Source organism: Rhinichthys klamathensis, unplaced genomic scaffold (assembly GCF_029890125.1).
Source record: "Rhinichthys klamathensis goyatoka isolate OS25496 unplaced genomic scaffold, OSU_Roscu_1.1 h1tg000391l_1, whole genome shotgun sequence".
Taxonomy (NCBI): Eukaryota; Metazoa; Chordata; class Actinopteri; order Cypriniformes; family Leuciscidae; genus Rhinichthys; species Rhinichthys klamathensis.
In genome coordinates, this window is record NW_026606894.1 from 2,671,483 (window position 1) to 2,683,184 (window position 11,702).

Genomic DNA, 11,702 nt, shown 5'->3' on the forward strand with positions numbered 1-11,702 from the left:
TATTAAAGATCACAATTAGACGACTAAAAATTCTTTACTAAAGGTTCTGACAAAATGTTAATTACTGCAGTCTATTGAAAATATCTAATGAATTAGATTTTTTTTTAAATCTGTTTAAATAAGTAATTCAACGACTCATAAAGAGGGTATAAAAATCATAAAAATGTTTAATTTCTGGAAGAATCAGCATTTTTGAACGAATCTCTTGAATGAATGATTCAATGACAAACAGTCACTTCTTGTCGGCACCTATGGTGTAACGATGCAATTGGTACAATCATTATTTGAAGTCAAGATACTTTCAAAACGTGATTTGAGTTGCTCTATTTGGATCGATACTGTAGACATATATCCGAACTATAAACAGTACAGTACTTCTGTGATCATTGGCATAGAAATACTGTGTGGTTTAAAAAACACTGATTGTGAAGCTGTGTTTTATACCTGTAGACACCTAGGCTACATGACAACTTTGTTAATTTTAATATGGCTCAGCTGCAGAACGAGCACATATCTGAATGTTCGCTGTGATTCATTGTAGGCCTACTTGTCATAAGTTTAATTGACAGAGGAATCGTTGTAATTTAGGAATAAGATCGTGCGAGTGTTTGAATCGAAAACTCGATGTTTAAAGACTATTGTGCAGCTCTACTGCTCAAGTAGGCCTACTAGCCTGTGCATGTAGCTAATTGTCTTTAATTTGTTATCAGCCATATATAGCTGTAAATCTGTTCTAGAAAACAGAACATAGGCTAGGCCTATATGAAATGTGTAGGCTAATAATAGGGAAATATTGTTTTGCAATATAGGTTCATACATAGCACTTGACAATTTACGGCCTCAGATGTTTCTAGAAACGTAGCCTACACTGTAAAAAATGATCGTGATTTTAACGGTAAAAGACTGTAAAAATGCTACAGTGAAAAACTGTTAATTGGTTAACAGAAAGTTTCCTTACTATAGCCTACGGTAAATAACTGTGATATATATAATGGTACATTTAATGTAATTTTACTGTAAAATACCGTTAAATTTACAGTTTACCATTTGACTCTCATCACTGCGGTGATTGTTGCCTGTCAGAGTATTACAATGGAAAAAAAAAAACAGATATTAAAACTTCAAAAGGTCAGTAAATTAACATTCTGTCAGATAATGAAACACGGTTTATTGCTGTAAAATTATATACGGTTAAAAGTCTGTAAAACCTAAAAACGTTGCTACCGTATTTTTAACAGGAAAACTCTGGTAACCACAGTTGCCAGGGTTTTCCTGTAAATTTAACGATTTTTTTTTACAGTGTAGTCGTAGACATGTTGACGTCTTCTACTTTCAACTCGAAGTAGAGCTACATCACAATGATGTTAGAACATGTTGAAGTGTAGATATAGGCTACTGCAAAAACATTTGATTAGGTCTCGTTAGCCTTAGCAGTTTTCACACATAATCTCCAATTCAATTTTTGTCAATGTGGACATTCTTTTATTTTGTTCTTTCTTTCTTTGTCTATGGATGTGACCAGTAGACAGCGATGTTGTCTCAATATACAATAGTTTGATAAACCTTTTAGACAATATTGCTACATTGTATTTTTTTTCTGCCAAAGAAAATAGTTCCAAATATTATATTATATTATATTATTTTTTAGCTTCTATAACTGAAAGAGTGCATTTTGGATAGACGTGAAAAGCCCTGATGCTCGTAGTGCACTGATGTTTGATTGAAAGACTGATGTTGTTTAATCTGTCATTTATGCTGTTTTATTGACATTGAACAGCGTCTCAGCCTCCCCATCCTGAATGATCATGGGCATCTCACAAAATCATGAATCATATTCTGTGGTCAGCTGCAATAACAGAGGATGACTTAGAGTCTTGTTGTTTGTTGTTGTTGAATATGGTTTGACAAGGTTGTGTGTGTTTGATGGATTCTGAATATGTCAAGGTTTTCTGCACTAATGTATAACTGTGTTTTGGGGTCAGTAAGAGAAATATTTCATAAATATCACCATAAATAATTCAGGGACCTTTACTCATTTTAGTCTGCATAAATCTGTATGAATCACAAACACTGAGAGGACACACAGATGGTGTGGTGACATTACATATATATATGTTTATATAGCCTATTTGTGTATGCTCTGAATTGCTTAAAAGGCTTTTTCCCTTCAGAAACAGCCATTGATCAAAGTATTTGTGGATCTTTAATTTTTTCACTAAATTAACTACTGGAACTAGCAATACATAGGCCTATAATAATTAATCGTATGTGTAGTTATATATTTATTTACTTTATGTATTTATTATTTATTTAACGTATTGCATATTTAATAAAATAGACCTATTTTAATATATTAAAAATGATATATATTAAAGTCGCTTTTGATATCTGAGACAATTAGGCCATGTACACACTGCAATTAATTCGGTCCGACTCTGCATATTTTATTAGCGGTTGTTGCAGGAAGTGACAGCTAACGTTAGATGGAGCGATTTCAAAGCGGAAGTGTGACTTATGAGCGGAAGTGTGCGTGTTGTTACTGAGCAGTGATGATGATGATGATGATAATGATAATGTAGTGAGAAGGCAGCGCTGTCATATCAGCAGCATATGGAGTATCATCTCTAGAAAGTATTTCAAACAAAAATGTGTTGTTCAGACTCTAATAAGCCAAGTGTAGTCTTCAACCCATGATCCTGAGGAAAGGAGGAAACCAGCTTCCGAATTAAGGTTAGTAGGCTACTTTACATCTCTTATCATGTTTTAAAATAAAATGCATTTTTTTTTTACTTTTGAGAAAAATGTAGCAGCTATTTGCTGTTGTTAGTTGTGTTTGTTCTCCTCTGCATTGAGGTAAAAGTCCTTTTCATCGGCGATACGCTTAAAAAAACTGATGGTTTGTCGAGTAACACTGTTTGAATATAGTTCTGTTAGTTGGTTGCCTCTGCTACGTTTGTTGTTTTTATTAAAATAAAGTAATTAATTTATAGCTAGTTGAACATCATAGTTAAAAGAGCAGTGAAAGGTCCAGAAAAAAAAAAAAAAAAAAAAAACATCTCTAGAAAGTCATGGAAATGTCATTTTAGAATGATTAATTTGCAGCTAATTAATTAATAGTCAACTAATTTTTAAATGATTTTTTTTTAAAGTTTTCAATTAAAAAAATACATTCATCATGGTCCACAATCGACTGGACAATATATTGGTCAGAGGTATGGGAACCCTGGATTCATCTCTTAGCTTATAGCTGAACACATTGAGGACATTTTAGTGAACAATAGAGCAATTTAGAAGGAAAAAAGGGGGGATGAAAACATTGTTTTCCGCTCTAGTGCCACATCCCTGGCTGTCCTACATCATCATCATCATCATCATCATCATGTTGAGATGATCTGGGTCAGGGTGGCGAGCACTTCACTCTTCATGTGTGTCTACTGATCCATCATTAAAGGCTTTTGACAGCTGTGACATACTGTACTGTCCATAACCACAGAAAATATTACTTGTTCCTCAAGTTATAAACTTCACTGTTTATATTTCAACAATGAATTGGTATAGAAACAATATTATTCAAAAGTTGAGGATAACTATTATGTGCAATTTAAAAATGTATACAAATCAGTTTTTATTTGAGTGTTGATTATTATATCTAAAAATAAATTGCAATTGAATTAGCAAGCAACTTTATTTATATAGCACATTTTCAAACAACAGACGTAGCCCCAAAGTGCTTTACATAAATGATAACATTAAAATCATACAACAAAAAAAACGTATTCAAAAGCTAAAGAAAATACGTTTTTAAATAAGAAAAACTTAAGACCTTGTTGTTAATTTGAACGTTTAATATTATAGAAATGTACCAACAGACAGGATTCCCTGTATAGTTTACAGCTTTATTTTACATCTAAAATACTACTTTATCTGATTTATATCGAAATGAATTATCAATTTGAACTGAAATCGGAATCAAATGTAATCAAGCGCTTGTGAATTAAAATTGATTCGATTTGTGATATCTGTGTCAATACACTACCCTAATATAAACACTCCATAATTTAATGATGCACATTTATTATTTCTATTGATTAAAATGAAACGTTTATTATCTTACTAAATACTAGTAGTACATATATTTCATGACAAAAAATAGCTAGCTAGCTAGCTCAAGTGATCATTTATGTATGTGCATATGTATTATAATAATAATTCCCTTTTTTTTTTTTTTCACACTCTACAGATATTTCACTTGTCTCATGGGAAAACAATATTTATTACTTTTGTTTCCAGATGAAAACTACGATTGTATCACTCCATTAAAACAAAAGTAGCTGGGAAGATTTTCAGTTAATAAATACTTGAGTTTGTCTGTTCCTCACACAAAGCTATTGTATGACATGAGTCATATGAAAAATATAATCAAATACATAAAAAAAAAAAAAAATTCTATGCAGGGATGGAAGTGCACCGGTCAGGCCTCGGCAGGAAGAGGAAGAGAGAGGAGTCAAATGGCGAGATGAGGGAGGCCGAGGGTTTCCGGAAAATTCAACGGAGAACTTTGGTGAGATGTGGCTTTCAGTCGGCACTTCTTGTGTCAACACTCTTGTCTTGAGGTGTGTGTGTATGTTTCAGGGGTTGAGTGAACCTGCGCCCTTCTCTGATGAACTGGTGGCCTCAAAAACACCATACATTCGCGTTAGCATGGAAGAAGCCCGTCTTGGCACTCCAGGTGCGTAAATATCAATTTTACCCACACTGACCCTCATTATATACACATTCTCTCCTTCTTCAATCCTCCTCTCTTTAGAGGACCGTCCGGTACGCGTCTATGCTGACGGGATCTTTGACATGTTCCATTCCGGACACGCTCGTGCTTTAATGCAGGCCAAGTGCCTTTTCCCAAACACACATCTCATTGTGGGCGGTGAGTTTCCGTCTTTTGTCGCGTGCATTCCTGCTATAGTGTAACCCATCATGATTCAGCCGGGAAATCTGCTCTAATGTGGGTGACACTATAATAAAGTTCCATTTGTTAACATTATTTATTACATTAACAGTAATGATCAATACATTTGTTACAGTATTTATTAGTCTTTGTTAAAAAAATACAACTCTTCATTGGTAGTTCAGTTGTTAGATCGGGTCCCTTAAATAGTATTACTTTTGATTTTAATAATGTGATCGTAAATGTTAAGGTAACATTAGCTAAGATTGCTAAATGCTTTAGAAGTATTTTTCATTGTTAGTTCATGTTAACAGAACTGTAAAGTGTTACAGTAGTGTGTTTGTCTTTCAGTGTGCAGCGATGATTTGACGCATAAATTCAAGGGTTTCACTGTCATGAACGAGGATGAGCGTTACGACGCTGTGAGTCACTGTCGGTATGTCGATGAGGTGATCCGCAACGCCCCATGGACACTGACACCTGGATTTCTGGCCGAGCACAGAGTGAGTATCCAGAGGGCAATATCATATTTCATTCCTGTAGCTCAACCAAAGCCAAGGTCATGGGTTCGATTCCCAGGGAATGCATGTACTGATCAAAAGTATAGCTTGTCAGTTGCTACCACATGACACTGTTAGGTGTGTAACTGTTAAAGGTGCATTGCGCAACATTTCATGTTAAAAATACCCGTTTTTCTAACCCATACATGCTTAAACAAGTGCCTGAAGCCCTTCTCTGATCACTGCGATCACCCTCGAATAAATAAGAGGGATTCGGGACGGAATTTGAGACTGGGCGTGACGTCATGCGCGTTCACGCTCACCTGGCTATGTCTGGCAGGTTTGTGTGTATTCGCCGGCGCCGCCATTCTCCGTATCAGCGAAGACAACTCGAGCGACAAAACTTTAGTCAACTTTCGACAAAAGTAGAAGATGGATTCTAAGAGACCGGCTTGTAGTTCATTTCAAACCCCAACGCAAACTCCACATAAGACAAAGAAAAGAAAACTTTTGTCTAGTGCCACCAAAAGGGCCAAATTGGAGTCAGACAGGCGTCGGAGTAAGACGAGAGTCAACATCGGGAAGCCTTTCAACAAATGTAGAGATATCCGGTCTGCTCTTGGTCTCAAACGGGATCCTCAGTTGGCTTTTTTCTTGATAAAACGGTTCATGAACGTGTTTCTATAATAATACAATCATAAGTGGATACAGTAAACGCATAAAACAGTTCAACATGGAGATAGATGGAAACAAAAACCAAAGTTTTCTACTACCCCCGTTTTCCCCTCACACATAAGTGTGTAATTTACTCAAATGCCTTTCCTTTCATATATTTAAAATGACTTGCAGATTTATAACTTTATTACCTTTGAAGACAATATGACTGTAAACAAAAGATTTGAGCGGCTGATGCTCCTTTGGTTATGAACAGCTCGTGCAAGTGTGCGTGTGGTCCATGAGCGCGCACACCTCTGGTTGCAGTTTCGCTTGTCGCCAGAGGGGGCATAGTTCGGCAAAAACTCAGAGACTAGCGCAATGCACCTTTAACATGTTGTGGTTAAAGGGATAAGTTCACTCAAAAGTGAAAAATGTATTATTTATTTACTCACCACTTCACAACCATATGAAGAATCTCTATGCAGTTCTTTTCCGTTCAACGACAATTCATAGTGAACACGTCTGTTAAGTAGTGATGGGAGAAAGTTTGAATCAACTACACCAATTTATTAACAAAATGATACACTGTGTGAAATGCTGGTGACGCCTGCTGGTTAGAACAGTGTAAATGCTGCAAATACTCAAATCCAAACATGCATAAAAACACCTTACAAACCATTCCAAATGTTTTATTGAAAGTGTAATCTATTAAATGCAATTATCAAGTCATCTACTATCATTAAATACTAAGTGTCTGTATAATATGGGTTAAGCTTGGTTAATCAGGCCAATAATTGCCTTTTAACTACAACTCTTCATTTTATTATACAAATTCATCCGCCGAATTCATGAAATGGATCCAGGTCAGGTAAAAAACCATAAAGACACTACTTCGTGGGTTCATGAGATCGACCCCTGCTGCAAACAGTTAAAATTGGAAAACATTCTCACATTACGAAGCCTTGTTTACTGAAATCATACAGCTTTGGCAGTGCGATACACAATCCGAATCAATGGTTCGAAACATTTAAATGGTTTTGAAAGTGCCCATCCCCACTGTTAAGCTGCAAAAATGATCCATATGACCTATTTGAATCAGTGTGAATTTCACAGGAAAAAATAATACAAGTTTGGAACAACATCAGGGGGAATAAATGACAATTTTCATGTTTCGGTGAATGTTATCCTGGGTTAAACTCTATTTGAAGGTATCCTTGTTACAGTGTGATTACATATAAGAAATTAATTACTTAGTAATATTATTTAACTACATGTACATACTATGGGGTAGAGTTAGGGTTGGGTTTAGGGTTAGTTGCTTGTAATTATGCATAATTTACTGCCACTACTATTAGTAAGTTCATGCAATTTGTAACATGGACACTGGACAGTGTACAATAGTATTACCTTATGCTTTAACAACATAAAAAAAAACTTTACAACAAATCATAAAGATAAATATTGGTACCTTCTCAGATTTTGAACTCGTGCTAATCTGAATGTGGTTCAGTATTGCCGTCTCACTCAGTGGAAGTGATCGGCTGCGTCTGAAATCACTTACTCGCTTAAGGAGGTACTTATTAATTAATATTTGTGACTGCTAAAAATCACGCTCTGTATAGTATGTAATCTGGATGTACTACATTCGCCATGTTGCCCTTATCCAATGACATACCAGCATCAGTTGTGTCACATTACCACCATTCATAAATTCTCTCCTGTGGCCTCATGGGATAGTAAAGTGTCCATCATATGCACACTTCAGAATCTCACTGGAAGTAGAGTACTTGTTTCCTACTTTTGTATGAGTACTGTGAATTATAATATACTACTTATGTCACGTACTGTTTTCGTCTACTATATAGTAGGGAAGTATAGGATTTTGGATGCAGCCATAGTCTTAATAAACACTGATATGATGACATGTTCTCCCTAGATAGACTTTGTTGCCCATGACGACATTCCATACATCTCAGCAGGAAGTGATGATGTTTACAAACATATAAAGGATGCAGGTAGAAATATTAAAAACTTCTGCAAAATACAGTTATGGTAGCCCAAAAAATGTGTTTTTATTTGTCACCAGATTTGCTCTTGAAATTCTCTTTAAGGTATGTTCGCACCGACTCAGAGAACAGAAGGCATCTCCACATCCGACGTAATCACACGAATCGTACGTGATTATGACGTTTATGTGCGCCGCAACCTACAGAGAGGCTACACTGCGAAAGAGCTGAACGTCAGCTTCATCAATGTGTGTGTGTGTGTGTGTGCTGGACTACACACTTCCATCTTTTACCAAAGCCATTAAAAAGGAAATATTCCTTTGAAAGCAACTAGACTGTTCCCCTTTTTTCCCAGGAGAAGAAGTACCACCTTCAGGAGCGCGTGGATAAGGTGAAGCAGAAGGTCCGAGATGTGGAGGAAAAGAGTAAAGAGTTTGTGCAGAAGGTGGAGGAGAAGGGTATCGACCTCATTCAGAAATGGGAGGAGAAGTCACGCGAGTTCATCGGGAACTTCCTGCAGATGTTCGGGCCTGATGGGGCGCTGGTTAGTCTGGATGTGTGCAGCTATTACTTACATCTCAGGGATTGATGGTTTAGTTGGTAAAGCATGGCTTTTCAACTCTGGCCCTCGAGGTCCACTTGCATTTACTGCAAACCCGAGTCACTCTGAGACACTGAACCAGAGACAATTTATATAGAGACATGCCACTTCCTAAATCCTCAATACAACTATATAGGGAAAACCCGTAACACCAAAGATGGCGGTTGTATGCACATGCTCCACCCCTCCCGCTGGAAAGCCAATCGTCTGCTTTTAACAGTCAAGCCGGGAAACATTTAAGCCTATCGTCTGGTTCCACTGACACATGCGCACATTTGATATTTGTGACAGCGGAGACGAGAACCCAGGGTTCTCAAGTTTTATCAAAAGATTGGAGTGAGATCACATGCGGTTAGGGGAGGAGCCCAAGGGGAGGAGCCCCAGTGGAGCCCCGCCCCCCAATTTTACCCATTGTTCATAATTAACCAGCACAAATTAAAATTATAACAATTGGTAAATCTGATAAATGACAGAGCAATTCATCACATCAAATATACTCTTTAATGTTGTATTTCAAAATTACTAAAATATAACAAATTGCTCCAAACAATTTGGAAAAACAAATCTTTTTGCATTTTTTCCTGACTTGAAAAATACAAATACAATGGCAATGATTAATGTATGTTTTGACAGGATATAAAATATTACCCAGAGCACTCTGCCTTAATACATGCAGCCTTAATGTAACTAGAAAGACTATTAATACAGTATAATATATAATTTAAAATAAAATTCAATTCTTCAATAAACTTCATTCCTTCCCATACCCACTAACATTTACCTTAGCAAAAGCTTCTGGCTTGGTTGCAAAGTAGTTGTAGAGTTTTTGACTGCATCAATAATAATGTATACGATTGGCTATATATGAAATGTTCTAGCCTAAAAATTTTAGACGAGCTTTCTTCCAACTTACCTTCTCCATCACGACCTATGATCACGACATGTGTTCGCGCGATATTGTTGGTTACCTAGTAACGAACGTACGGTGGCCGAGAATGTGTGTGCGTATACGTTCGCGCCATCTATGCGTTCGCGCGATGACCGAGAATGTTCCGTCAACTTCCGTGTGTTCGCGCATCTATGTTGCCTAGTAACGAACGCAATCTGGCCGAGATACGGACGCGCTGGCGGCAGGAAACTTCACTTTGTGTGCATGCGCCTCGTATACAACGTTATATAAAGCTTGCAGGACAACTTGGTTGGCATTGCCTTTTCAGCGTGAGAAATACATGGTGTGGCGTGTGAACTGGTTGAATTGCGTGTGTCTCACGGCCAATGCGTGAGACTTGAGAACCCTTGCGCATGCGTAGTAAAAGTATAACCTGTGGGGAAAAGGGCGATTTAAACCTTATTTTGGGGCAAAGTCATCAAACTTTTTCAGCGATTTTTTATCATAATTTACTGCTGTTTCTATACAAGCAGTTTTTATGTCCTGGTGACCAGTGAAAGTGCAGTTCTGACCTCTGCCCATTCATTTAGATAGGAGCCTGGTCTTGTTAGTCCGAAATAGCTGCCCAGAGGCGTTGCCAAGATGGCGGCCGAGTGGCATGACTTGCCTAAAAGGACTTTGACTGAACACACCGGAGCTGCCCATGTCTAAAGAACACAGTGCTGCGCTTCACTCTGAAATACACTGCGCTTATGTTTAATTAAAATCGCAGCTTTTGCGTTTTGATAATTACACTTGAGCCATATCACGATTTCGGTTTTATTTCGATTAATCTTGCAGCCCTGTCATGCACTATTTACTACTCCAAACAGGACAAAGAAGCACCATAAAGTGTTCCACAAGTCTTCTGTAGTCATCGATAGCTGAAAGTGTACTGATAATCCACAAGAACTAATTAATTTGCCGTCATTGCATCACATCTGGTGCAACATCACACACTCTATTTGAATATACGCAAAATAAATATGTGGAGGGGAAGCTTTTTAGCAAATTGGAGTACATTTTCATTCCAACGATTTCTTAAAATATGTGCCTGTCCGCAGATAAAATGCTCTAATATCATGTATTGTGTGTCTAACAGAAGCACATGTTGAAGGAGGGAAAAGGACGAATGTTACAGGCCATCAGTCCCAGACAAAGCCCCAACAGCAGTCCCGTACGCGAGGAGCGCTCTCCGTCCCCCACCTTCCGTCTTCCCTTCTTCACCACTCCGCCATTCTTCTCTCCTCCTCCTCCTCATCATCACAGCGACGATGAGGACGACTAGAAATCACGCTCACGAGCTGCTGTGGGTGTTTTCCCACATCGTTTGTGTTTTATATGCTTTCTTAAAGCGACTGTGAATAGCCAAGAATATAAATGAAGATTTATTTCAATGAGGAAAATGTATTGAACCAGCGTTTACAAAATGCACAATAGTGACCGAATTATTCCACCCGTACTTTCTAAAGGTTTTGATCCCACTTCTCCCTCTCGCTTCAGAGAGATTTGCCACACATCACTAAACCAAAAGGCTTCATATTGTTGGCCTATTCCTCGGATACATTTCGTATTCAGCCCGGACCTTGAATAATTATGCATTTTTAGTGTGTCTCGTTTTTTTTCTTTTCGGTCTGCTTGCACATAATCTCATTCGTTGTGCGTATAACTCACCCTCACCTGCCTTTATTGTCTAGATCTTTTCATACTTGAACAGGGGCCAAATGTGAGACTTATTCCGGGATGAGGGTGGGATCCCAGGATCAGTCGTCTCTGTATAGTTACTGTGTTTAGTCTTGCTTTATAACTCGAATTTAAAGTCTGCTTTTATTTTTCACTCATACTTTTGGAACGTTAATTTGTCTTTCTGACTCTTCTTGTTTCTGCTGAAGTTCACTAGTTGTTTCTCCTCATATGAACTCGCTTTCAGACTCTAATGTGAAGTAATAATTTTGGGGCCTGGCAGTGACGGAGTCTGGCACCTCTATTTAAACCCTGGGCTATTCTGTGGCACGGGTCCCAGCCTTTTTGGAAAGGATTTGCCTGCTGAATGTTTACATTACCC

At 37.6% G+C, this 11,702-nt stretch overlaps 1 protein-coding gene across 1 annotated transcript; it reads left to right on the forward strand.

Moving 5' to 3' along the window:
• Positions 1-2,525: 2,525 nt before the first annotated feature.
• On the forward strand, positions 2,526-10,925 carry pcyt1ab (phosphate cytidylyltransferase 1A, choline b). Its single transcript, XM_056234269.1, has 9 exons — positions 2,526-2,730; positions 4,455-4,561; positions 4,633-4,729; positions 4,808-4,924; positions 5,297-5,448; positions 8,039-8,117; positions 8,214-8,356; positions 8,464-8,652; positions 10,740-10,925. Exons 2-9 carry the CDS (start codon positions 4,457-4,459, stop codon positions 10,923-10,925), a joined length of 1,068 nt encoding a protein of 355 aa, XP_056090244.1. The 5' UTR covers positions 2,526-2,730; positions 4,455-4,456.
• Positions 10,926-11,702: the final 777 nt, after the last annotated feature.

Bases quoted from the DNA above. Each gene is read 5' to 3' on its own strand.
- pcyt1ab (XM_056234269.1), top strand. From the start codon at position 4,457: ATGGAAGTGCACCGGTCAGGCCTCGGCAGGAAGAGGAAGAGAGAGGAG. The intron at 4,562-4,632 runs GTGAGATGTGGC...TGTATGTTTCAG, and splicing joins AAATTCAACGGAGAACTTTG to GGGTTGAGTGAACCTGCGCC. The intron at 5,449-8,038 runs GTGAGTATCCAG...TGTTCTCCCTAG, and splicing joins GATTTCTGGCCGAGCACAGA to ATAGACTTTGTTGCCCATGA.